Genomic DNA, 25,369 nt, shown 5'->3' with positions numbered 1-25,369 from the left:
CTACACCTGTGCCCTCCCCCTTAGTGTTCTTGGCTCCAGCACTGACTGGAGCAGGTCCCTGCTGAGCTTCTGCCTGACCACCTCTACTTTTGGCCTCTGCTCAAGCTGAGGATCTGATTTTATTTATTCTTGTATGCACATTGCAGAGAGAGAGTGAGACAACATTTTGATCCCCCTGTATGTCTGACATATGGTGAAATTGACAATAAAAAGCCTTTAAACCCTTGAATCCTTTGTTTTGTTTATTGTTGCTTTTCAGTCTTTAGTGTTGACTGAACAGGAGTCTTCTGCCCTCCACTGGTCACTGCCAGTAACTACAACTCTGCACACAGCACTGACAATGATACTGAATCGAGGCTCAATCTCTTTAGAGTTGTCAGGAGCTTTCTAACTCTGTGAACCTCTGAAACACAGTTTGACAATTTTTTTCTTAGATCTTTCAGATAAACTGTGGCAGCATTTTAGTTTGAACTGAATCAGCTAAGTTGTCCAAAGATTCAGAGAAAGAAAACACACTGATGTTCACAATGATGCTTTTAATGTGAAAGGACAAGATCATGATTAGAATCTTAAAAAAATAAAAGTCAGCAACATTTTTCTCCTGTAATAATCGTAACTTCCATCTTTAAAGGACTGGAAGAGGAAGAAGTTTACAAGGAATCATTTAGAAGAGTTTAACAAATAAAGTGCTTTAATATATGAATCTGAAAAGGTGTGTGTGAGTGAAAGAGACAGACATGTACAGACTGAACTATCTGTTCAACAGTGAGAGAATTTCTCTACACAGAGACACTGAGGAACCAGACGACAAGAACCAGAGCCCAAACCCAGGATACAGAGGTTCAGTGAATGTGGTGTTGAAGGTGTAGAGGTGGATCAGTGAGTCAGAGGAGACTCTGTAGAAGGACAGAGAGCCAGCAGGAAAGTCCACATAAACTGCTACTCTGTGAGAGACAGAGGAAGATGATGAAGAGGAGGAGGAGACACATTTTATTGTGTTATTGTGCCAAACAGAGTAACCACCATCAGAGCAGCTCAGACTCCAGGACTGATCGTTCCATCCAAACACACAGTTTTCTCTGTTTCCTTTCCTTCTGATTCCTCTGTAACTCACTGATATGTAAACTCCTCCTCTCCACTTGACCTCCCAGTAACAGCGACCAGTCAGACCATTACTACACAGCAGCTGAGGCCACTGGTCAAATCTGTCTGGATGATCAGGATATGACTGATCCTCCTTCACATGTGTCACCCTCCTGTTGTTGTCAGACAGTTTGAACTTTCTGTTTACTGTGTTTGTGTCGATGGTGAGTTCACAGAAATCTGATGGAGAGAAGAAGATACAACACAGCTGCAGTTATTGATCTATCACCTGATCATTGATTGACACTTTGAAGATGGTTGAATGTGAGCTGCTGTGTTTTCAGGAATCAAATGAAAACCACACTTACACTTCCTCAGACCTGGTCTCAACCATCGGACTCCACCAGGCTCCATCCTGAAAGGAGGAGGGGGGTCAGACCAGTACGTTCTCTTTCAGCATGCAAACATGGACATTACATGGCTCTCATACACAGATGCTTTGATTATTCTGTTCATTCAGCAAAGAGACAAAGGACCTGGAGTCCTTATCTTGGAATGATACGGAGCAGGGAGGTGACATGGAGGAAAGATTTCATCATTTGTCTTCTCCATTTGATATCCCTTTTGGTGTCAGACACAACAAAAGATCTCAGAATGACAAGATCAGGATCTCAGAGAGGTTCAGCTGATTATTGATCATGGATATTTGAGAAGACAGAGACATCAGAGACCTGATTTCATTTCCTCCTTGGTCTGAGACACTGGCAGATGAATGTCTCTGAGCAGTGTAGATGCTCTTATTATTGTTGGGATGTTATTATTAGTGTGTCAGCACTGAACAGGTATCTAAAGTCTTTGGGGTTGTTGTGGTGAAAGCACTCTGAGAGCTCAAAGTGGCTCTGTTGGTTCAGGAGCAGTTCAACCAGCTGCAGCTCAAATGTTTCCACGCTGGCTTTGTGCTGATGCAGCATGAAATCCAGTCTGAGAAAGTCTTGCTCAGGTCACAGAAAACAGCTGACCACACCTGATTTAATGATTGTCACATATTTTCTCTTAAATATGACACAGTGAGTCATGATGAGATACTGAAGTCAGAATTAGAGAAAACCCCTCTTTGTGTTGTTGTTGAATTCAAAGCACTTGTGTAGAGATCGGTCATCAGCTGTGACACACTAAATGTTTCCAGCTCTTCCTCCTCTATCACACACTGTCTGTGGCTGCAGCAGGCCTCTCCATACCTGAGGGTGTCCAGTCTCCAGTGTGGATCCTTCAGTCCAGCAGACAGCAGCTTCACTCCTGAGTCTCCTGGATGATTGTAGCTCAGGTCCAGCTCTCTCAGATGAGAGGGGTTGGAGCTCAGAGCTGAGGCCAGAGAAGCACAGCCTTCCTCTGTGATCAGACATTCTGACAGCCTGCAGACACACACAACATCACTCAGGAACCCTCTGTCAACACCTGCTGGTCTGTTTTGTTGTTCTTTTTTGTTCATATTTTTGTTTTTGGTTCTGGTCCATTTTGGTCCAGATTCAATGTATTTAAATCAAATTACTTAAACATCATCTGTAGGATTAAATAATCAACAACTGAAAAAAAGAGAAAATGCTAAATAATTGTCTGAGTCTAGAAAGTTCTGCTGAAGTTTAGTAAAATTTACTTTGAACAGTCCTACACAAGTTGGCTGTTTATCCACTGATGGAAATCAGATATGAGGAAATTATCAGCCAAACAGCTTGATGGATCCTGACCTGAGAGTCTCAAGGGTACAGTGTGGACTCTTCAGTCCAGCAGACAGAAGCTTCACCCCTGAATCCTGCAGGTCATTGTTACTCAGGTCCAGGTGTCTCAGACTAGAGGACTGGGAGCTGAGAACTGAGGACAGAGCTTCACAGCTTCTCTCTGAGAGGTTACAGCTGCTCAGTCTGAAGAGGAAACAATGAAGAAAAAGTCAAATAACATTTGTGTTGAAAGGACAATCAAAGGAACAAAACTCTCAGTTTGCTCTGCAGCTCACAGCAAACTAACAGACCTGCATTTGAAAACTGGGCCAAACATCAAACACAGATCTGTTGAGTGAAGCAGAAATATCAGCTCTTTATCCACCTGCTAACCAATGAGGAGTTTCTACATTGATGATCATCTTTCACTGGCTCTGATTCAAATCCTTTCTGTTTTATTCTCAACAAGTTGGAGACATGACAGTTAAATATGACACAATCAGTAATAAACAGACATGTACAGTCAAGGCCATAAGTATTTGGACAGTTAGACATGATATGTTATTTGGGATCTCAGCACATTCACTTGAAAATATAATAATGGATACTACAGTCAATGACTCCAAAGAATTTTACACTAAATATTAAATATGATGAGTTTGTTTCACTCCATATGTATTTGTCCAGTTACTTTTGAACCACTAAAAGGGCTGAATCTCCCACACAGTTCTTTCTTTACTGATGTCAACCTGCTCAAATTAAAGCTGAGACTTGGCTCTTTAATGTAGGATCCATTATTTTAATTCAGCCTGAACAACAATAACTGTCCAAATACTTCAGGTCTTGACTGTGAACTGTGTTAATGTTGGTACCTGATTTGATTTAGTTTGAATCCTCTGATAAAATAGTTTATTAGTTGTAAGTACAGAGCAGCTATGTCTCAGCAGGTAGAGAGGTTTGTCCATTAATCACAGCTCTCCTCCTGTCAACATCAAGTGTCCTTAGGCTAAAAACCTCAACCTCAAACCAGCCCTGATGGCCAGACCAGCACCTTGTATGGTAGCTGGCTGCCATCAGTGTGTGTGAATGGATGAATGAGAGGCAGCATGTAAAGACCTGTGGGTAAAAGTTCTCTATAAATTCAGCCATTTACCAGTTTTTAGGTTTAGTCTGTGAAATCTGAGTCATCTTTGAGTCTGAGCATTTTGAAGCTCAAGCTGTCTCCATCATTGTTGTGTTCAGTTACCATGGTTACAGCTGTTCACTTGCTGACTCACACACTGACCATGTGACTTTGCCCTGCAGTTAAAAAACAGACTGATTCTCCTCAGTAAATCCACTTCTCATTAGAAGCTGACTGACTAAAATCCTCTTCAGTGTCTGGGTTTATCTTCAGAGGAGAAGCTAAAATGTGGGATAACGTAGTGATATTTCGTTAGTGAACATCTAGAGGAAGATCAAGATGTTTGACTGTCCACATTAATCCTCAACTTACTCCTTTAGTGAGACCTTATATTCAATTATTAATATTAACTTATTATTAATTAGTGAACGTGTCCTTTCATCTGTCTTTCACATTTTCATTCAGTTTTTATTAGCTGATAGAAATGTGATATATTTTGTTACAGTTCTCATTATTTCATATTAAGTTGAACACTTGGTTTCATAGTTAAATAAAAGGTCTTCACTGAATTTTTCTGTCATAGTTGTTACTGATGCCATTAACACTGACATGTAATCATCTAAGCCAGAAAGCATAAGTGAGTTTGTGTATCTCAGCCAGAGTTCATATATGTGAGCTCTAAAAAATGTGAAGCTGGATAAAAACCAAATAGACTCAAAGATTGTATAAACTGTGAAAATCATTAGATATGGGCCTCTCTAAAGTCAGCATTGATGGACTCAAGAAATATCTGCAGTCATTTCACTGGAACTGGAACTTGATCTGACCTGAGAGTCTCCAGGGTACAGTGTGGACTCTTGAGTCCAGCAGACAGAAGCTTCACCCCTGAATCCTGCAGCTTGTTGTTACTCAGGTCCAGGTGTCTCAGACTAGAGGACTGGGAGCTGAGAGCTGAGGACAGAGCTTCACAGCTTCTCTCTGAGAGGTTACAGTTGCTCAGTCTGAAGAGGAAACAATGAAGAAAAAGTCAAATAACATTTGTGTTGAAAGGACAATCAAAGTAACAAAACTCTCAGTTTGCTCTGCAGCTCACAGCAAACTAACAGACCTGCATTTGAAAACTGGGCCAAACATCAAACACAGATTTGTTGAGTGAAGCAGAAATATCAGCTCTTTATCCACCTGCTAACCAATGAGGAGTTTCTACATTGATGATCATCTTTCATAGGCTCTGATTCAAATCCTTTCTGTTTTATTCTCAACAAGTTGGAGACATGACAGTTAAGAACACATAGTTAATGACATGTTATAAAGGTTAATAAATGTGAGAGTGGGTCTGAGGAGAGAAAGAGAGAAGAGGAGAGGTGTGCAGAGGATCATGGGAAGTCCCCCAGCAGCCTAGGCCTATAGCAGCATAACTAAGTGAAGAGAAGTAATATGATCTCTCTAATTCCAGTCAGTACTCTCGCTGCAGCATTTTGGATCAGCTGGAGATTTTTAGAGAGTTAACTGGACATCCTGATAATAGGGAATTACAGTAGTCCAGCCTAGAAGTAACTAAGTGCATGGACTAGTTTTTCAGCGTCACTCTGAGACAGAATGTTCCTAATCTTACTGATATTGCGCAGATGAAAGAAGGTGGATATAGGTCTATAGTTTGCTATAACACCAGGGTGAAGAGTTTTAATATATTTCTTTTATTCTATGATTTTAACGTAATCTGTAAAGCACTATGAATTACCTTGTGTACGAATGGTGCTATATAAATAAACCTTGCCTTGCCTTCAGGCTCTTAGCACATTCACTTTAAAATATAATAATGGATACTACAGTCAATGACTGCAAAAGATTTTACATTAAATATTAAATCTGATGAGTTTGTTTCACTTCATGTGTATTTGTCCAGCTACTTTTGAACCACTAAAAGGGCTGAATCTCCCACACAGTTCTTTCTATACTGATGTCAACCTGCTCAAATTAAAGCTGAGACTTGGCTCTTTAATGTAGGATCCATTATTTTAATTCAGATTCAATGTGATGAAGCTCAGAGCTCAGAGATGATGATAAGGAATTAAAGAGGAGAGGAATTTATTTTCCCTCCTGCTGAATAAAATAGCAGAGTCTTTATATAATGATGAATAAATCCAACTATCTATACACTTACAGAGCTTTGTTAGAGGCTTTGACAACTGGCAGCAGCTTCAGAAGAGCCTCCTCTGAAGCAGAGTATTTCTTCAGGTCAAACACGTCCAGATCTTTTTCTGATGACAGTAAGATGATGACCAGAGCTGACCATTGAGCAGGAGACAGTTCACCTGTGGAGAGACGTCCTGAACTCAGGGACTGTTGGATCTGCTCCATTAGAGAACGATCATTCAGTTCATTCAGACAGTGGAACAGGTTGATGCTTTGCTCTGCAGAGGGAGTCTCTTCAATCTTCTTCTTGATGTACTGGACTGTTTCCTGATTGGTCTGTGAGACACTTCCTGTCTGTGTCAGCAGACCTCGTAGGAGAGTCTGATTGGTCTGCAGTGAAAGACCCAGGAGTAAGCGGAGGAACAAGTCCAGATGTCCATTTGGACTCTGTAAGGCCTTGTCCACAGCCCTCTGGTAGAGCTGTGTTGGGTCAGGTTTGTCTCTAAACGGTTTAGACCTGTTGGAGGTTGATTGTTCTTCTGACAGCAGATTGACTCCAGAATTGATGAAGGTCAGATGGACATGGAGAGCAGCCAGAAACTCCTGAACACTCAGATGGACGAAGCAGAACATCTTGTCCTGGTACAGTCCTCTCTCCTCTTTAAAGACCTGTGTGAACACTCCTGAGTACACTGAGGCGGCTCTGATATCGATGCCACACTCTGTCAGGTCTGATTCATAGAAGATCAGGTTTCCTTTCTGCAGCTGCTCAAAAGCCAGTTTTCCCAGAGACTCAATCATCTTCCTGGTCTCTGGACTCCAGTGTGGATCTGTCTCAGCTCCTCCATCATACTTAACATTCTTAACTTTGGACTGAACCACCAGGAAGTGGATGTACATCTCAGTCAGGGTCTTGGGTAGCCCTCCTTCCTCTCTGGTTTCCAACACATCCTCCAGAACTGTAGCAGTGATCCAGCAGAAGACCGGGATGTGGCACATGATGTGGAGGCTTCGTGAAGTCTTGATGTGGGAGATGATCCTTCTGGCCTGCTCCTCCTCTCTGAACCTCTTCCTGAAGTACTCCTCCTTCTGTGGGTCAGTGAACCCTCTGACCTCTGTCACCATGTCAACACACTCAGGAGGGATCTGATTGGCTGCTGCAGGTCGTGTGGTTATCCAGAGGCGAGCAGGGGGAAGCAGTTTCCCCCTGATGAGGTTTGTCAGCAGCACATCCACTGAGGTGGACTCTGTAACATCAGTCAGGATCTCAGTGTTGTGGAAGTCCAGAGGAAGTCGACACTCATCCAGACCATCAAAGATGAACAGAACCTGGACCTCTTCAAACCTGCAGAGTCCTGCTTCTTTGGTTTCAGTAAAGAAGTGATGAACAAGTTCCACCAAGCTGAACTTTTTCTCTTTCAGCACATTCAGCTCTCTGAACGTGAATGGAAATGTGAAGTGTATGTCCTGGTTGGCTTTGTCTTCAGCCCAGTCCAGAGTCAACTTCTGTGTTAAGACTGTTTTCCCAATGCCAGCCACTCCCTTTGTCATCACTGTTCTGATTGGTCTGTCTCTTCCAGGTGAGGCTTTAAAGATGTCTTCTTGTCTGATGCTTGTTTCTGGTCTGGCTGGTTTCCTGGATGCTGTTTCAATCTGTCTGACCTCATGTTCATCATTGACCTCTCCAGTCCCTCCCTCTGTGATGTAGAGCTCTGTGTAGATCTGATTCAGAAGCGTTGGGTTTCCTGCTTTAGAGATCCCCTCAAACACACACTGGAACTTCTTCTTCAGAGTAGATTTAAGTTTACGTTGACAAACTGCAGCATCATGTCCTGAATCAACAAACAAGAACCATCAATGACTGATTCATAAACAAAACATAACATTTTCATCCCCCTAAAGAACACACATGAACATATTTCCCTCCATGTCGTGAGATGTTAGTAAATGTCCCATATGTCCATCATGTTGAATCTTTAGAGAAATCCTCTTACTGCTGTGCAGACAGTCAGCCAGCTCCTCCTGCTTCATTCTCCTCAGGAAGTTCACTGTGATCTTCAAAAAAGCCTCTCTGCTGCTCCTCCTCTGCTCTTCATCCTCACCGTCCAACACCTCCTCATTCTCCCTCTGACTCTCTGAGCATTCTGGGTAAGCTGGACTCACAACCTTCTGGATCTTCTTCAGCTCCTTCTTCACAAAAGTGACAATGTTCTCCTCCAGCAGCTGGAACAGAAAACTATATGAATGACACAATCAAAGTAAAACAATGGAGCCAAACATCAGATCCACGTTGGACACACTGACAATCCACTGCTCTAAAAAGTGCAGCATGGAGATTATTGTCAACACAACAGATGTCAAAGCAGTTGTTGTCCATGTACAGACCATAAATATGGAGTCCAGGTGTGTTTGATGCTGCTGGGCAGACTGAGCACTGGGAACCTCTGAGCTCTCCTGGTCCACTCTGTGGAGGAATCATGAAGAATTAGCTCACATTATGTTTGCAGCATCTGTTGCGTTTTATGCTTTGTACACAAACAACAGCTGCTTTTATGTTCTGTGGTGACTGTCCTGATTAAAGCAAACACTACTGTGCTGTGACATTCTCAATGAGAGGAAACAAGCAGTCAATCCTGTACCTCATGACATAGAGTCATCACAACAAGTCCAACTTTTAAATGACGAGTTTTAAGGACTCACACTGGGTTTGACAGAAGTCTCACCTCTGCTACAGGACACTAACACAAACACTGGAACTGGATAGGTGCTGAGTTACAGGGAGTTTTAGTTCTGATCTGAATGACACATATAAGAACATAAGAAGTGCTTTTCTTGAAAAGAGAAACATCAACTTTGCCACTAAAGCCTGTATTTCAGCCTGATCATGTTCATATACTGTGTCATTCATGAAGCCTGGAGACAAAACACAATCACTTCATCTTTCATAGAAGACCAGTTATACAGGGCAGCTGTCTGATAGATTTTATACTCAGCTGCAGCTCACTTCTTTGCAGCAGAGGGAGGCTGTCCTTTGAAATCAATGGGGTCAAGCATTGACCAGTCACTCTTCATGGACACACAGCTGGGCTCAGGTACAGGGAAGTCTGGTCTCTGATGGATCCTGGTGGACACAGAAATTAAGACCATCAGGGACATGGGGACAGGGACAACATTCATACAGTGTTCTCATAGTAAAAAAGGAAACATGTTTTCAGTTGCAGCTCACTTCTTTGCAGCAGATGGAGGCTGTCCTTTGAAATCAACGAAGCGATGATTTGACCAGTCACTCTTCATGGACACACAGCTGGGCTCAGGTCCATGTTCAGGTCCAGGTCCAGCAGAGTCTGGTGTGTGCTGCTGCTCTGGCCTTCAACACAACACACACAGAGCTTTGAGTGTGAATAATGATGGTGCAGTGATGTGAGCGCTGAGCTCTGACATGGAGAAGAGTCATGGACAGTTAGAGATCCTCATCTCACCTCTGAGCTTTGGTCTGGATCTCATGGTCCCCACACAGACTGCTTTTAGGGGGAGGGGCTCCCTCCTCTCTGTCCACACACTGATTCATGATGCTGAATTCACATCCACATCAGATCACACACACTTTCTACCTTCATCTGGAGAGAAAACACAAATCATTCATCTGCATATCAACTGAAATCATCCTCTCCATCATTTGTCCTGTAGAAATATCAGCTGCTCCTCCACTGATTGGCTCTTCTTTCCTCTTTCATATCAGTGTCAGTTGAATGCAGTCAGACAGCAGTGTGAGGCAGAGGAAGCTGCCATCAGCTGCTGTACTTCCACTGTCAGTCCACTAGATGGGGTCATGAAGCTGCAGTGAAGTGCAGAGCAGCACACACAGGATCCAGGGACGAGCATTTCCATTCACTGACACACAGACAGACTGAGATCCACTGGTTTTATCTGACACAATCTAAAAATCCTGCTTTCTAATTTCACTTGAGTAAAAGTTTTGGGTTTACTAACTTTATTTTAGATTTATTTTTGTTTTAAGATATAAATGTATGAGGAGAACTGTGTTTTGAGGTGACTGTCATGGTTTGAAATAGCCGCTAGAGGGCGTTTTATGTACGTGCTATACTGTAAGTTCAGTGGGAGTGAGCGTTGCATGCTGGGATCAAGACGCTCCAGCAGAACTTGACGTTAACAAAACGGCCAAGAGTGAAGTTAATGATCGTTTATGGAGGAAATATTGTTCGTTTTCATGTTTCTTAGTCCGGGTACGTCTGAAGTTGTTGTCAGGGAGTTCCAGACCACTACGACCGGAGGATTTGCTTTTGTTTGTGATATATGTTCAAGGACTCCGATTGGTTTTTTTGAGTTGCTGAATCTCCATTCTGGGACAGCGTGGCTATCATCCTGGGTCCCTGTCCGACGTGAGACAGGGTCAGAAAAGATTGGGATTCTCGTCTTCGTCATCTTCCTGATGCCTGAAGCAGATAAGATCTAGGCTGCAGCAAGCATACAAGCATACATACACTCAACCACACATCCTACCCGGGTAGCACACAGCACATATACACTATACACTGGACAACCAGATGAACATTGTTGTCAGACAGCGATAAGCTGTGAAGAGACATTTTATTTCTAGTTTTTGTTTTATTAGGTTGGGGATTGAATCTAAATGAATCTAAAAATTCTGATTTTTTTTGTTTGTCAACTGTGAAAATAAATCCCCTGTGTTTACCTTTTGTACTAACCCATCCCTCGCTCCTTGAGTTGAACCTGAGCAGATCAGTCAAGTGTTTCAATTCTCACTGAGCTAAGAGTTACGCACTGGTTACATTTACGTACAGTTTTACATAAAGAATCTAGTTCCTGTTGGAGGAGGACCAGAGGCCTGGGGCCTGTACTACGAAGCAGCATTTGGGTTTGGCACTTCAAGTTTAACAACAACTCCACCACAACCCCACAAAAACACAAACGTCAGAAAACTGTATAAAACATTACAACTCCTAACATTTACCTACAGACAGAGAAAATGTAGTTACAGTTGCAGTTACTGTGGTGATTTAGTTGGTCAACTTGAAAAATGTTTTTATCTGCTTGGATCAAAAAGTGTAACAAAGCTTTTATTCAGTGAACATTCCGTATCTCCAACAGACTAAAACCTTAACTTCAAATGTTTTACATGAATCATCATCTCCATCATTTCTTCTGTAGAAATATCAGCTGCTCCTCCTGCTCTGAGAAGGCCCATGAGTCCATGTCTGTTACAGACCATATCCTGTAATTTCACTATGGTTCAATATCGTCTGTAAAGTTCATCAGGACTTTTCACAGTTTCTTTTCCTGCCCACACACACACACACACACACACACACGTGTCATGAACAGACGGCCGTATTACCCGTCTAAATTTTCCAAGCTGATATTTCAGTTTGAGACGACAACTGTTTCAAACCTCCTCCTGATTTAAACAAACTCCTCGTCACTGTCAGCATTTTCCACAAACTACAGAAAACCATGTCCCTTTAATGTAGTCAAATTAAACCAATCAGGAGCTCCACTTACTCAGTTTTTCCCATGAACTTCATCCCTCTGCAGCTCTCTCCTGTCAATGTAGGAAAGGCTCTTAGTTCTTCAGTTCAAGCTTCTTTTTACTCTTTTACGCTTCTTCTGTGAGTGTGTGTGTGCACTTTTACTGATACACACACACAAAAAAAAAAAAAAAAAATGAAAAAAAAAACCCCACAGTAACTCAAAGGTCAGAAATCCCAGGTAACAACCGAGAGTGATTAAAACTGCTGACGTTTACCTTCAGATGGAGAAAATCATCTGCGCTACAAAGTTTGGTCAAAGTGAAAGTAAACTCCAAGGCTTTACCCAGAGAGGTGTGTGTGTGTCTGTGTGTGTGTGGGTGTGTTGTCTCTTCATTATCCAAATATGCAGTGTGACTGGTTGGACTGGGTCTCAGTCAGACTGAAGTTCACATGCTGAAGTGTTATTAAGACATGAAACCTCCTCATGACTCCCAGTGTGAACACAAACACTCTGCTGCTGTTTGATGTTTTCATTATTATTGATTATTGATCAGTTGAATCAGCTGAGCTCCAATGGAACTAAATGCTCCATTTCAACAGTGATGTCTTCAACACAAACATTCAGGCTTCACATTTATGTGGATGGAACTGGACTGTTCACAGAGAAACTGCCATGATCACTGCCCTCCAGTGGTCACTGTCAGTAAGTACAACTCTGAACACACCACACTGACTCTTTTCCTTGTTCCTGTCAGTACTCACACTGCAACATTTAGAATCAGCTGGAGAGTCTTTAGATAACATGCCAAGCTGACGCTGTTGTAGCATCTACAGTTACACACAAATACATCAATCAAGTCAAAATAGGTTACTAACATCAAGGTGATAAATTGGGCCAGCTGGGCTTTAATCGTTTCAAATTAAAGCAAAGCATTCAAGAATAAAGCAGAACAAAAATTAAATGTATTTTATTGGGAATTTATGTGATAGACCAACACAAAGTGACGCATAACTGTGAAGTGGAAGAAAAATTATACTTTGTGTTTAAGATTTTATACAAATAAAAATCTGAAAACTGTGGTGTGCATATGTATTCATCCCCCTTTACTCTGATACCCCTAAATAAAATCCAATGCAACCAAGTGCCTTCAGAAGTCACCTAATCAGTAAATAGAGTCCACCTGTGTGTACTTCAATCTCAGTATAAATACAGCTGTTCTGTGAAGGCCTCACAGGTTTGTTAGAGAACTTTAGTGAACAAACAGCATCATGAAGACTAAGGAACACACCAGACAGGTGAGGGATAAAGTTGTGGAGAAGTTTAAAGCAGGGTTAGGTTATAAAAGAATATCCCAAGCTCTGAACATCTCACAGAGCACTGTTTAATCCATCATTTGAAAATGGAAAGCATATGGCACAACTGCAAACTTACCAAGACATGGATGTCCACATAAACCGACAAGCCGGGCAAGGAGAGCATTAATCAGAGAAGCAGCCAAAGGGCTGATGGTAACTCTGAAGGAGCTGCAGAAATCCACAGCTCAGGGGGGAGAATCTGTCCACAGGACAATTAGTTACACACTCCACAAATTTGGCTTTTATGGAAGAGTGGCAAGAAGAAAGCCATTGTTGAAAGAAAGCAATAAGAAGTCCCATTTGAAGTTTGCCACAAGCCATGTAAGGGGACACAGGAAACATGTAGAAGAAGGTGCTGTGGTCAGATGAAACCAAAATTGAACTTTCTGGCCTACATGCAAACCGCTATGTGTGGCGGAAACTGAAAACTGCACATCAACCTGAACACACCATCCCCACCGTGAAACATGGTGGTGGCAGCATCATGCTGTGGGGGTGCTTTTCTTCAGCAGGGACAGGAAGCTGGTCAGAGTTGATGGGAAGATGGATGGAGCTAAATACAGGGCAATCCTGGATGAAAACCTGTTAGAGGCTGCAAAAGACTTGAGACTGGGGCAGAGGTTTACCTTTCAGCAGGAGGACGACCCTAAACATACAGCCCAAGCAGTGTCTCTTCTGTGTGAGGACAAAGATCCAAAAACCAAGTGAAGCCCACAACATGTAGTAACATTATGGAAACAGCAGGTGTGTTTGCACACAGATAACTGGCTTTATCCAATAAGACCAACTAAAATGAGCTGTGGTCTCCACCTTTTGTCCTCAGCTCATGTTTTTAGAATTATAAAGGCAGATACTTGAGTCGGACTCATGTTGTTTCCTGCATTAATCAGCTCATCTTCTCTCTTAAGGAAAATAAACTTGCACGCTGTCAGTGAACATCACACAGCTTTAATATGTGATAAAAGAACTTTTTTTTTCCTTTGGACATTAGACAGTGTCCACTGTGACTGTCCACCTGAGTATGAATGTTTAATGGTGCAGAGACAGAATAACAGAGACAAACTGCTGGCTAAGATCCCATCAGAGACCAGCAAACACTTTGTGTTGCTTCCTCCTCCCATTCCCCTCCTCTTCACTGGCTTCACTTCACTCCATGTGACAAATCATGGTTGTGGTGCTGAATGAAATGAGTTGGACTTGTCCAGATTAGTCCTGCTGTCAGTCCTGAACCATGAAACGCTGCTTTAGTAGTAACATACTGAGCACACACACAGAGACAGAGGACTCTCACACAGACACAGTCTCTTTCTCTCTGGATAAAAGTTCCGGTAGGGGTCGATTTCAAGGCAAAGGATCGTTTCACTCTTTTCATTTCATGTCCTGGCGTTTTCCACTAGGAAACACCGGAGCTGAGAGGGAAATTCCAGCTACCGTGGATGTTTATTGTGCATCTATCCGTCTGATGCTGACTCGAGTTGTAAAGGTCTGTGAAGTGACGTCCCTTCCTGAAAACACCTGACATGACAAAGAGGTCTGCGCTCCTCACAGCGAAGCCTCTGACTTTCTGCTGCTTCCTGTTACAGCAGAGCTCTGTTTGCTCTAAATGAAGTTAGTGATGAGTGGAGCTGAGCCGAGCTGACAGCAGTCTTCATGTACAGTAGCAGTGTGTGACACAGAGAGCAGAGCAGCCTCAGAGGCTGATGGTACAGCTGACAGCTTCAGTACAGTCTCCTCTCAGCACAGTAGTAGAGTAGTGCAGAGACATGTGGAGCCTGTTGGACTGTCTCCACTGCTGGACTTATTTCTGAGAGCTGGTCTCTCTGATGAAATGTGTGTGTGTGTGACATTTGTATTAGGCCGTATGCAAGTTAGCTTGTGTGTATTGTTAAATAGCTGTAAATATCAAACCTAACCACAGAGTGGACTCTGGATACAAACCCCAGTCTCCCACCTCCACTGCTGTTAATAAACTTCATTACCTCATTCATTCCGAAAATCTGTTTCCTCTGAACATCATCCAGCCACATTATGTTTCACACATAATGGATTTGCTTTTCCACAGTTTACTACAGTTTAGTGTATTTAGTGTATGTGGTTGTAGTGAGCGAGGGAGTGAGAGAATGAATACAGGAAGACAGATGGATCAACACGGTGAACAAAACATACAGGTGTACAATGACAGTGTTGTGGTAAAGCTGAGTTACAATCCAATATCATAATACAGAGAGGGAATATATACTTCATTAAAATGAGCAGTGAAAGAGCACAGACGAGTCACATCAATTCACTGAACTCCTCCTGTCACAGTCACAGAATAATGATCACATTACTATAGAAACTTCTGGATAAACGATGGAACAGTTCATCATTTTCTCCGGCCACCAAGAAAATGTTTTTTTCTTCGAATCATGAAAATCTTTAAAACGGGTTTTATGAGAAAAAAAGGGAAAAATGACAGAAGAAATTTTCTCCTCTCTCTTCAAAAACTTTCAAGAGTCATCATGAAGAAATAAAGTACATCATTGTGTTTAATAGTGAACTGGAAACACAGAGCCTGGAAATGACAGAGTCAAACTGGCTCTCGTGGTGTAATTGTGGTCATAATAATAAAATTCTACAGCTGCTGCAGTGAGAACTTTTCCTTCAACCTTCTTTTCAAGATGTCAAGATGATTTTGTCAGTTCCATAAACACCTCACGGACACACACACACACACACACACACACACACACACACACCATCATGGAGAATATAGGACTTACAGCAAATCAGGATCTGTATTGATCATTCTTCATTGTTTTACCTGATGCTGCTCTGACATAACAAACTATAACTACTTGCAGAACAAAGTGTGTGTGTGCATCTTAAAATAAGGGTTAGTAGACACATTAAGGTCTCATCTATCTGCACAAACAAATCTCTCTTGTGTTCTATTCATCCAGTCAGCTAATAATATTCACAGTCTCATAGAAAACAAACAGAAACATAATGTATCACACAAGCTGCTCCACATAGACCTAGCATAGCATTTGGAGCAGGCACACAATTAAATTCCTCAAAGTTAAATTTAGGATCCATTTTTCAAGAGAACTTCTCAGAACCTTTTCAGTCTATGAACCTTTAAACACATCAGCTCTCTCACACTGACTGAGGCTGAATTCTGAACAGCTACAAGATTTGGAGCTTAGTGACCATCATCAAAAGACAAGGAAACAGAAGAAAGAAAACATTTCAAAGAATGAATGTATCATTTCCTCATATGAAATAATTTCACTGCTTAATAATTAAGATCCTTCAACAACTAGGACTTAATACAGTCCTGTAGATGAGCTGCATGGAGCAGGAAACAAGAATCAGAGCTGAGAGTCTAAAGTGGCAGAGTATCTTCAAATGTTTGTCATTTAGTGCAGAATTTCCTCTCTGTGTTTCCATCTCTCCACCACAGCTTTGAAAAGAAACATTAGGTGTAGAAACACAGAGAGGAGAATTATGGACTAAAAATACCAAGATATAAACTTGATCTACTCAGACTGTTGAAGCCTCATGTTTGCTTCTTTTCAACTCTGGAAGTCAACTTTTCCACAGGACAGGGACTGTGGATTTTATGCTCCATCATTTCCATTAGAATTTCTTTAGAAAGGATCTTGTTGCAGACAGTACAGACTTCCTAGAAATCCTTTCCTTTAACACAAACTACAGTGCATCACACCAAAACAAACAAGTTGAGCAACCATGAGAACATCTCACAGTCATGATCAGCTTTTTCCTGTAGTTTCCTCTTGTCCTTGTAACAGCAGTAGCTCCTCCCTTCCTTGTCAATAATTGTGCAGAAATATCTGAGTGCTTCTTTCTTCCTAAATCATGAGCAAGTCCTGTCCAGTCTAACTGTTTCTGCTCCTGTTTGACTTCTGAACTTGTCTCTGGCTGTGTCCACTTACTGCAGCCTGTGACATCAGGCTGTAGAATGTTGATACATCAAAGGCATCAAAGGATAAACTCTCTCTCTCTCTCTCTCTCTCTCTCTCTCACACACACACACACACTCTCTCTCTCTCCAAATTCAAACATGCTCCAGTGTTTTAGCCTGAAGGTTTGTCAGTAAAATATGAGCATCCAGTTCCTACCACCAGTCCTACCAGTCTGCTAACACAGAGCCTCATCTGTCAGCTACAACACAAGGTCAACACTGCTGGGTTCTGTTGTCAGGGAACTGTGAAAGCTTTGAACCTAATTACTCAAAATCACATCAACATTTTATTTCTAGAACTTGCATCTCCCACAAGGATTGGCTGACACTGAGACCCAAGCAGAGCTGATGGTTCTTCCAATTAGGGTTCTCATCCATGTTTGTGTGGAACAGCAGAGGAAATGTATCTGTAAAGAAAGTCTGTGTCCTACCATTATCATCTGAGCAGCAGCCCTCTGGATACACTTCTCTCATCACTGTAGAAACAAAGAATAACAAACTCACTAAATGTTGCTGAAGATAGTCGAGGATCTTTGGCTGAATCTGTTTCCCTTGTTCTTTTTTCTTCTGAAGGTCATTGGCAGCACTTACCTGAAAGAAAACAGAAAAGAAATCGAATGTGAGTTATTTGCATCAGACGCTGTAAACTTTCTGCTCCAGTTTCAAATTTCCACATCAATCACACAACAGACATGATGACTTTGACAGCAGCTCACATCCATCTGTGATAGAAACAGTCTCCAGTGCAAATTAGTGTGGTATAAATGTTTAAGTCTTTAGAGGAAAACTGGTCCATACAATATCTAATCAGCTTGTAGTCTACAGCCATGCAGGTGTTTCTAACTCAGCCTGACCTTCCTATTACACTGAAACGTGCTGGAAAATGATGCTGATTTTCAACAGCGCAAAAACCTGAGAGGGAGAATAAATTCTCATCAGATCCTGATCTTCATCTTTGAGTCTGGAAGCCTTTAGTTTGGATGAGAACACAATTTATTTTCAATAATGTTTATAAAACGACAGCTAGAGTTGTCTGTTGAAAGTCAGTGATCTGAACTCAGGCTGGTAGTCGAGTTATTACAGACAATTTTTAGCCCAGTGCACAGAGAAACTGCGCTTCACCTCACACACACTTCAAGAAAATAATATACAATATACAGCAGCTTTAAAACAACAGCAATAAAGTATGGCAACAAATCTGATTTAAATAATGAAACTTCTCTTTTGCCTTAATAAGACATTTCAAAATGTTTTCTATAGCACAGAAATTGCATATGTATGAATACAAACTGTACCAAGCCTGTCAGCATGAGCACCAAACTGAGAAATGAATTCAAATGCACAGTGTCCATGAAACCAAAACCCCGAGTAAACATTAGCATGATCTATTTATGAGTGAGTGGTGACTGTGGACATATGTGTCCCTGGCTTGTCCTGATGGAGGAGAAGTTCACTGTACAATGCACAGACACAGAGAAAATGATTTCATGTGATCTGTGTATGTTGACGTTAATTATGGATCTAATCTACTGAAAAGAGAAAAGCACACAGACTTTTGTTTTACATCAGGTTTCATATGATGCAGATTATATTAGACTATAAAATAAGAGAAAAGCATCCAGAGAAAAAGCAGCATGGTTCCTGAACATGTTTAGAGAATTTCTCTTCACACTGAAAAGTTGGCAGTTTTCCAAGGTGAGAGCCCAGTGGAGGATCAAACTAAAGCAGAAGAATCTTTGGTAACAAGGTCTTTAACGTGGCCTGAGTGCTGCAGTCTGTCTGTACATAACAAAAGCTGAAGCACACTTTCTACATCACTCTATGCCTTTAACATTACATTTCATTGTATCTCTAAGTAAACGGCCTGACAGTGGCTCAGTGGCAAAACTGTACAACTGCCCTCACCAAGAACCCCTCAGCCATAACACCAGTCCAAACTAAAATGTCTCCAGTGATATGAAGCAGAAAGATATAAGTTAAACTCCTGTACAACACCACCCACTCTCACTGAGTTTCATTCAATCAACAGTGGAGGAGGAGGGTCAGTGGTTAGCTTTGGTTACTTAAAAATGACTTCCTGCTGGGATGAGAGACAATGGAGGAAGAGAAATGACAGAGTCAAGCAAATCATGAACGTGTGGAAACATTATCACAGCTAAAGGACTGCATTTCTTCTTCTTGGACCATGAACAGACCCTGATCCTGACTAATCCCACTGGCACAAAGTTAAAGGCATAATATATTTCAATATTAAAACCATCACGTCTACAGGCAAAAACCTTTTGAGCCCCTGTGTCCATCTTGTTGGTTGAAAATGGTTTATAATCCTGAAGCAATGAGAGAACTTCACTGATAAATTACAAAGAGCTTTTTCTCCATGATGAACTATTGTGTTTGTGCAGCCTGCACAGGAAGGAGTGACAGTAAAATCCATCCAAGTGTTGGATCACAGCACAGACAGACTGAGCAACATCACCACATCTACATTCACACTATTTGTATTTTTTGTATTAAATCTCTGATTGATGTTCCTGAGAGAGAGAGAGAGGCTGTGGGTTATGAGACCTGAATTTAACATTAGAATCAAATGGACTGTGGTTATTTGGTTCATTTATGTTCAGTCTGAATGGACTGAATAATTCTATTAATCATATTAGGCTGAAAACAGTGCAGAGCTTCAGTCAGTGCTGTCACTATGTTAATGAGTGGAGAGGATGTGTCGCTGCTTTCCTCCTACTCCCACTTTGTACCACCCAAACACTCACAGACTGTCTGCTGATTATCAGCTGTTTACACATTTTCTCTCTGTGTTTGGTCCCAAATAGAGATGCAGCATGAAATTAGACAGAGTGGAGCCACTGAACCAGAGTGAAGCTCCTGAAAGCTTTGAAGAGGAAACGTCTGTACTTACTGAGAGGAGATACTTATGTATGTATGACAAGAAGTGATGTTTGATGCATTGAGTCAAAGAAAAATGTGCTTCATCACTGTGTGTCAGTCAGAGAGGAGGCTGAGTTACAGCAGGTCACTGGGGCAGCTACACAAACTGAGTCAGGAAGCCAGACCAGTACAGACCAGTACAACATGGATGACAGAGATCACAGCACAGTCGAGGGTTATCTGTAAGATCACTGCAAAGAGCTGAAGAAAACACATCACCTGCACATCTGTCCCTGCTTCTCCTTGGCCCTCTCTCTGTCTCTGCCCTGCTGTGTCTCTCTCTGTGGGTCCCATCCAGTCCTGCAGCCTCTCCTGACACTGCCAGTCAGTAAGAGGACACACACACACACATTTCACTTTAAGGAGCAACAGGATTTGAACATGTGACATTTCAAACAATGAAAGCTCAGGTCCCTACACAATGTGAATACAGCTTCAATAACTGAGGTTTATGGATCCAAAGTTTCCTGTAAAGTGACTGATAGAAAATCAGAATCATTGATCCTTCCCTGCTTGTTGCTGAAACAGTAACATATTAAAGCCCTCAGGCCTCTGGGAACTGGAACTGAATCATGAACAATAGTGTTTCATTGTCAGTGTTTGTTTGTATTTGAGCTGTTTCATATCCTCCCATTTCTCATCCCTCTATAGTTAATATGGACGACCTCTGTGTCCCACAATGCCTCTCTCCAACCTCAGTCACTCTATTAGGGAGCAGCTATGAAGCTGACAGCTTTATTGTGGCTCGTCTGCAGGACCAGAGAGCACAGACTCAGGTCAGAGTCAGAGTTAAAAGGTGAGTGAGCACAGACGTCCATCTTTAAGATGAAGAGCATCTTAACACCTGAGACTGATTTCATCCAATTTACTGTATTGTCTTTCAGTGCTGCCTAAATTTTAACTGTCTCTGGATGTTGTGTTTCAGAAACTCAGAGTTACACATGCAAAGCACTGCTGGTTGATCTTCAACATAAATGATAAAAAAAGACTTGGAGGACGCCTGTTTCAACTATATAAGTCAGACTGATGAAGCCTCATGTTTAGCATAAATAAACTGAACATGTACTGAAACCTTTGGACTGAAGTTCTTGTGTGATTAGACATCATGCCAATTTAACAAACACATCCCACTGAACTGAAACACTGACATCAACTGACTTACTGAAAACCTTGGAGGTGATCTGGACTTTCCTGTAGTTTCCTCTTGTCCTTGTAACAGCAGTAGCTCCTCCCTTCCTTGTCAATAATTGTGCAGAAATATCTGAGTGCTTCTTTCTTCCTAAATCATGAGCAAGTCCTGTCCAGTCCAACTGTTTCTGCTCCTGTTTGACTTCTGAACTTGTCTCTGGCTGTGTGTCCACTTACTGCAGCCTGTGACATCAGACTGTAGAATGTTGATACATCAAAGGCATCAAAGGACAAACACACTCTCTCTCTCTCTCTCTCTCTCTCACACACACACACACACACACACTCTCTCTCCAAAGTCAAACCGTCAGTAAAATATGAGCATTCAGTACTTACTACCAGTCCACTGGTCAACACTGCTGGGTTCTGTTGTCAGGGAACTGTGAAAGTGATGAACCTAATTACTCAAAATCACATCAACATTTTATTTATAGAACTTGCATCTCCCACAAGGATTGGCTGACACTGAGACCCAAGCAGAGCTGCTGGTTCTTCCTGTTAGGATCCTCCTCCATGTTTGTGTGGAACAACCGAGGAAATGTTTCTGTAAAGAAAGTCTGTGTCCTACCATTATCATCTGAGCAGCAGCCCTCTGGATACACTTCTCTCATCATTGTAGATACAAAGAGTAACAAACTCACTAAATGCTGCTGAAGATAGTCGAGGATCTTTGGCTGAATCTGTTTCCCTTGTTCTTTTTTTGGCAGCACTTACCTGAAAGAAAACAGAAAAGAAATCAAATGTTTTACTATTTCAACAGCAACATGACGTCTTCATCTCCTGCACTGAAACATTTGAATGAGTTTTTTGCATCAGACTCTGAAAACTTTCTGCTCCAATTTCAAATTTCCACATCAATCACACAACAGACATGATGACCTTGACAGCAGCTCACATCCATCTGTGATAGAAACAGTCTCCGGTGCAAATGAGTGTGGTATAAATGTTTAAGTCTTTAAAGGAAAACTGGTCCATACAATATCTGATCAGCTTGTAGTCTACAGCCATGCAGGTGTTTCTAACTCAGCCTGACCTTCCTATTACACTGAAACGTGCTGGAAAATGATGCTGATTTTCAACAGCACAAAAACCTGAGAGGGAGAATAAATTCTCATCAGATCCTGATCTTCATCTTTGAGTCTGGAAGACTTTAGTAATGGACGAGAACACAATTTATTTTCAATAATGTTTATAAAACGACAGCCAGGTAAGAAAATTGTTGAATGTCAGTGATTTGAACTCAGGCTGGTAGTCGAGTTATTACAGGCAGTGTATTCATTTCACAGTTCACACTCCACAGACATCAGACACAGACAGAGCCATTAGACTGATGGAGGCATTTCCTCACAAAGTATTAGAGCCATACAGAAGCTTTGTGTACTGTGTCTGCAGGTTGTTACAGCTGTGTATCAGTCACCCACACCTGAAACACACTGAAGACTTTAAACTGAATTTCTTAAACCTTTCTGAGGCTGAACTCAATCATGCCAAAGAACTGACTCATCAACTGATCAATAGAGGAACATTGCATTACATTACATTTCAGAACAGTAACACAACAGTGTGTTTTCACTGGAGAGTGGATTCTCCTGAACTGAGTCACTGAGGGTCACAGGCAGAGAGAGAGTCAGTTTCATAACATGTGGTCAGACATAGACTCAGACTCAACATGGATGAATCAGCTTCACCTCACACATGCTTCAAGAAAATAATATATAACATACAACAGCTTTAAAACAACAGCAATAAATTATGACAACAAATCTGATTTAAATAATGAAACTTCTGTTTTGCCATAATAAGACAACAAGTCAAAATGTTTTCTTTAGCATAGAAATTGCATATGCATGAATATCCATCTACAAACTGTACCAGGCCTGCAGAACAAATGGCAGCCAAACCTTCAGGGAATCAGCATGAGCACCAAACTGAGAAATGAATTCAAATTCACAGTGTCCATGAAACCAAAACCCTGAGCAAATACTTTCTTCAAACTCTTTCTCCACAGCAGTGTCTTCTGTCACTCTAGCTAAAACAGCTACACAAACATTAGCATGATCTATTTATGAGTGAGTGGTGACTGTGGACATATGTGTCTCTGGCTTGTCCTGATGGAGGAGAAGTTCACTGTACAATGCAGAGACACAAACACAGAGAAAATGATTTGATGTCATCTGTGTATGTTAAGTAAGTTTTAAGCCAACACATAAATAATATGTATGCAAATAATAAATAATAAATAAAAATGAATATAAAAAACTATGTGGTAGTGTACTCAATGCCACAACAAACTCCAGTGCAAGAAGATTCAGCTTCTTCTGTGTCTCGGTCAGCTCCCTCTTTTTTCTCCAGCTGTAGATGATGAAGATGCTGACCAGTTTCTTGCAGAGGTCCATTGCACGGGTGATCCAGGAAGATTTGACTGTAATTTGGCTGTGTGTGGGGGGGGATGACAGAGAAATGACCACAGGTCCGTTGTAGCGGCGAAATATTCTGTTGTATGAACATCTTGTGCAACTTTCTCACGACATTCATGAATAAGTGCAGGCAGTGCAACTCTGCTGAAATGGTGACACTATGGCAGTGTGTAACACTTGTCCGAAGTAGTCACCAATTTCTTGAACCCCGGGTTGCTAACCGTTGATTGGGCTAAACTGCTGTTTGTGTTCGGGGGCGGGGTGCAGCGCACCGCTGTAAAAGGTAGTGTGCGCTTCTACGTTAACGTCAGGACAGAATGAGAGCAACACGGGAGCAAAGCAAACGGCGCAATGATCGTTTTATGTCAATTATCTTTTTTTCATAATCGTGGGAAGCCAGAATCGAAATCGTAATCAAATTTCAATTAATCGCCCAGCCCTACTCTCTGTCCAGTGATATAGTGAAGCTACAGCAGGCTGAATGCAGCCATCATGCTGACCACTGCTGTGAGACAAAGTGGAGTCAAAGTTTCCACCTCTAACAAGCAGAGCAGAGAGTGACCTCTCACAGATGAATTACAAGCAGAACAAAATCCTGACTTTAAACTGCAGAGTTTAAAAACATGTCCTGGAAAGATGCTCAGGACTGAAATGACACCCACTGTAACTTCATGTTAAACTCACTTAAACTGCAGTGCACTGTGTTTCTGTACCACACTAACATCACTCAGTTAAATGTTGCACAGATTCAGTTGAAACATATCAAAAAACTGTGACTATAATTTTACTGGAATGTTTCAATAACATTTGCCTGGTAAAAGATCTGTCAAATAAGTTGGGAGTGAGTCCTGAGTTTGCAACTCTGGACTTACGCTGGATGCCAGTGTACGTCTGTAGTTAACTGTCCTCAGGTTGTATCACTGTTGTGTTAAGTGTGTAGCAGAACTCTTCTATATCACTGCTGTATCACTGTGTCAGGTACAGTAAGGGACTCTTCTGTATGTGATGAACAACTCAGCAAATAAATAACATGACAGGTTGTGATTTATTACTGGTTCACAATATTCGACTTCTAAGGGACCAGTTATTCCACTCACTCTGACGGCTGTACACTAACATGTCCACACCCTGGAGTCTTCCACACATTTCACATGGACACTGTGTCACCAAACAGACCAACACACAGTAGAGAAGAGAGAAGAGAAAAGAGCTGCAGCAGAGGAAATATTGTGGTGTGACAGAGTTTGGGACAGAAACAGAGTTCATGCTGCTCTTTGTTGCTCAGAGCAGCTCAGGTGTACATGTCTGTGTGATCATTACAGGGACAGAGGCAAGGAGCTGTTTAACCTCCACATCCCATCATCTCATACACACTGAACATCGCTGGGTGTTTATGGTGACCTTTGACCTCTGTGTATGAAAAGCAATACTAAACATACAGTGTTGGGACTGATAAACAGAGATGAGTCTGCTTACACAGAAGAGGTGGAGAGACTAACAAATTGGTGCAGTAACAACAACCTAACTCTGAACACAAAGAAAACAAAAGAACTAATCATTCATTTCAGGAGGAAGCAGGATGAACACCACCCACTCCGTTCGAACAGGGAAGTGGTGGAGAGAGTCAGCAGCTTCACATTTTTAGGCATGCACACAAGTGAGGATCTGACCTGGGCAACAAATACACACTCTCTGGTCAAAGGGCACAACAAAGACTCTACTTCCTGAGGACCCTCAGGAAGGTCAAACTACCTCAACAGCTCTTGGTGTCCTTTTACTGGAGCACCATTGAAAGTGTGCTGACCCTCGGGATCCTCGTATGATATGGCAACAGTTCAGCAGCCAACAAGATGTCCCTCATTAGATGTTCTTATTTGAAGTGTTCAACTTTACACTGTAATCTTAAATCAAGCACAACCTTATCTTTTTGTCTC

The 25,369-nt window shown here is 41.7% G+C and overlaps 1 protein-coding gene across 1 annotated transcript; it reads right to left on the bottom strand.

Moving 5' to 3' along the window:
- Positions 1-8,517, bottom strand: LOC121195776 (protein NLRC3-like; the record flags this gene model as incomplete). Its single annotated transcript, XM_041059438.1, has 8 exons — positions 1-113; positions 784-1,323; positions 1,452-1,498; positions 2,829-3,002; positions 4,749-4,922; positions 6,086-7,889; positions 8,052-8,280; positions 8,443-8,517. Coding segments are annotated over 8 exons (3,156 nt in total), but the record flags the coding sequence as incomplete, so codon positions are not given.
- Positions 8,518-25,369: the final 16,852 nt, after the last annotated feature.

This window comes from Toxotes jaculatrix, chromosome 16 (genome assembly GCF_017976425.1).
Source record: "Toxotes jaculatrix isolate fToxJac2 chromosome 16, fToxJac2.pri, whole genome shotgun sequence".
Lineage (NCBI taxonomy): Eukaryota > Metazoa > Chordata > Actinopteri > Toxotidae > Toxotes > Toxotes jaculatrix.
This window is presented reverse-complemented; position numbering and strand designations above follow the sequence as displayed.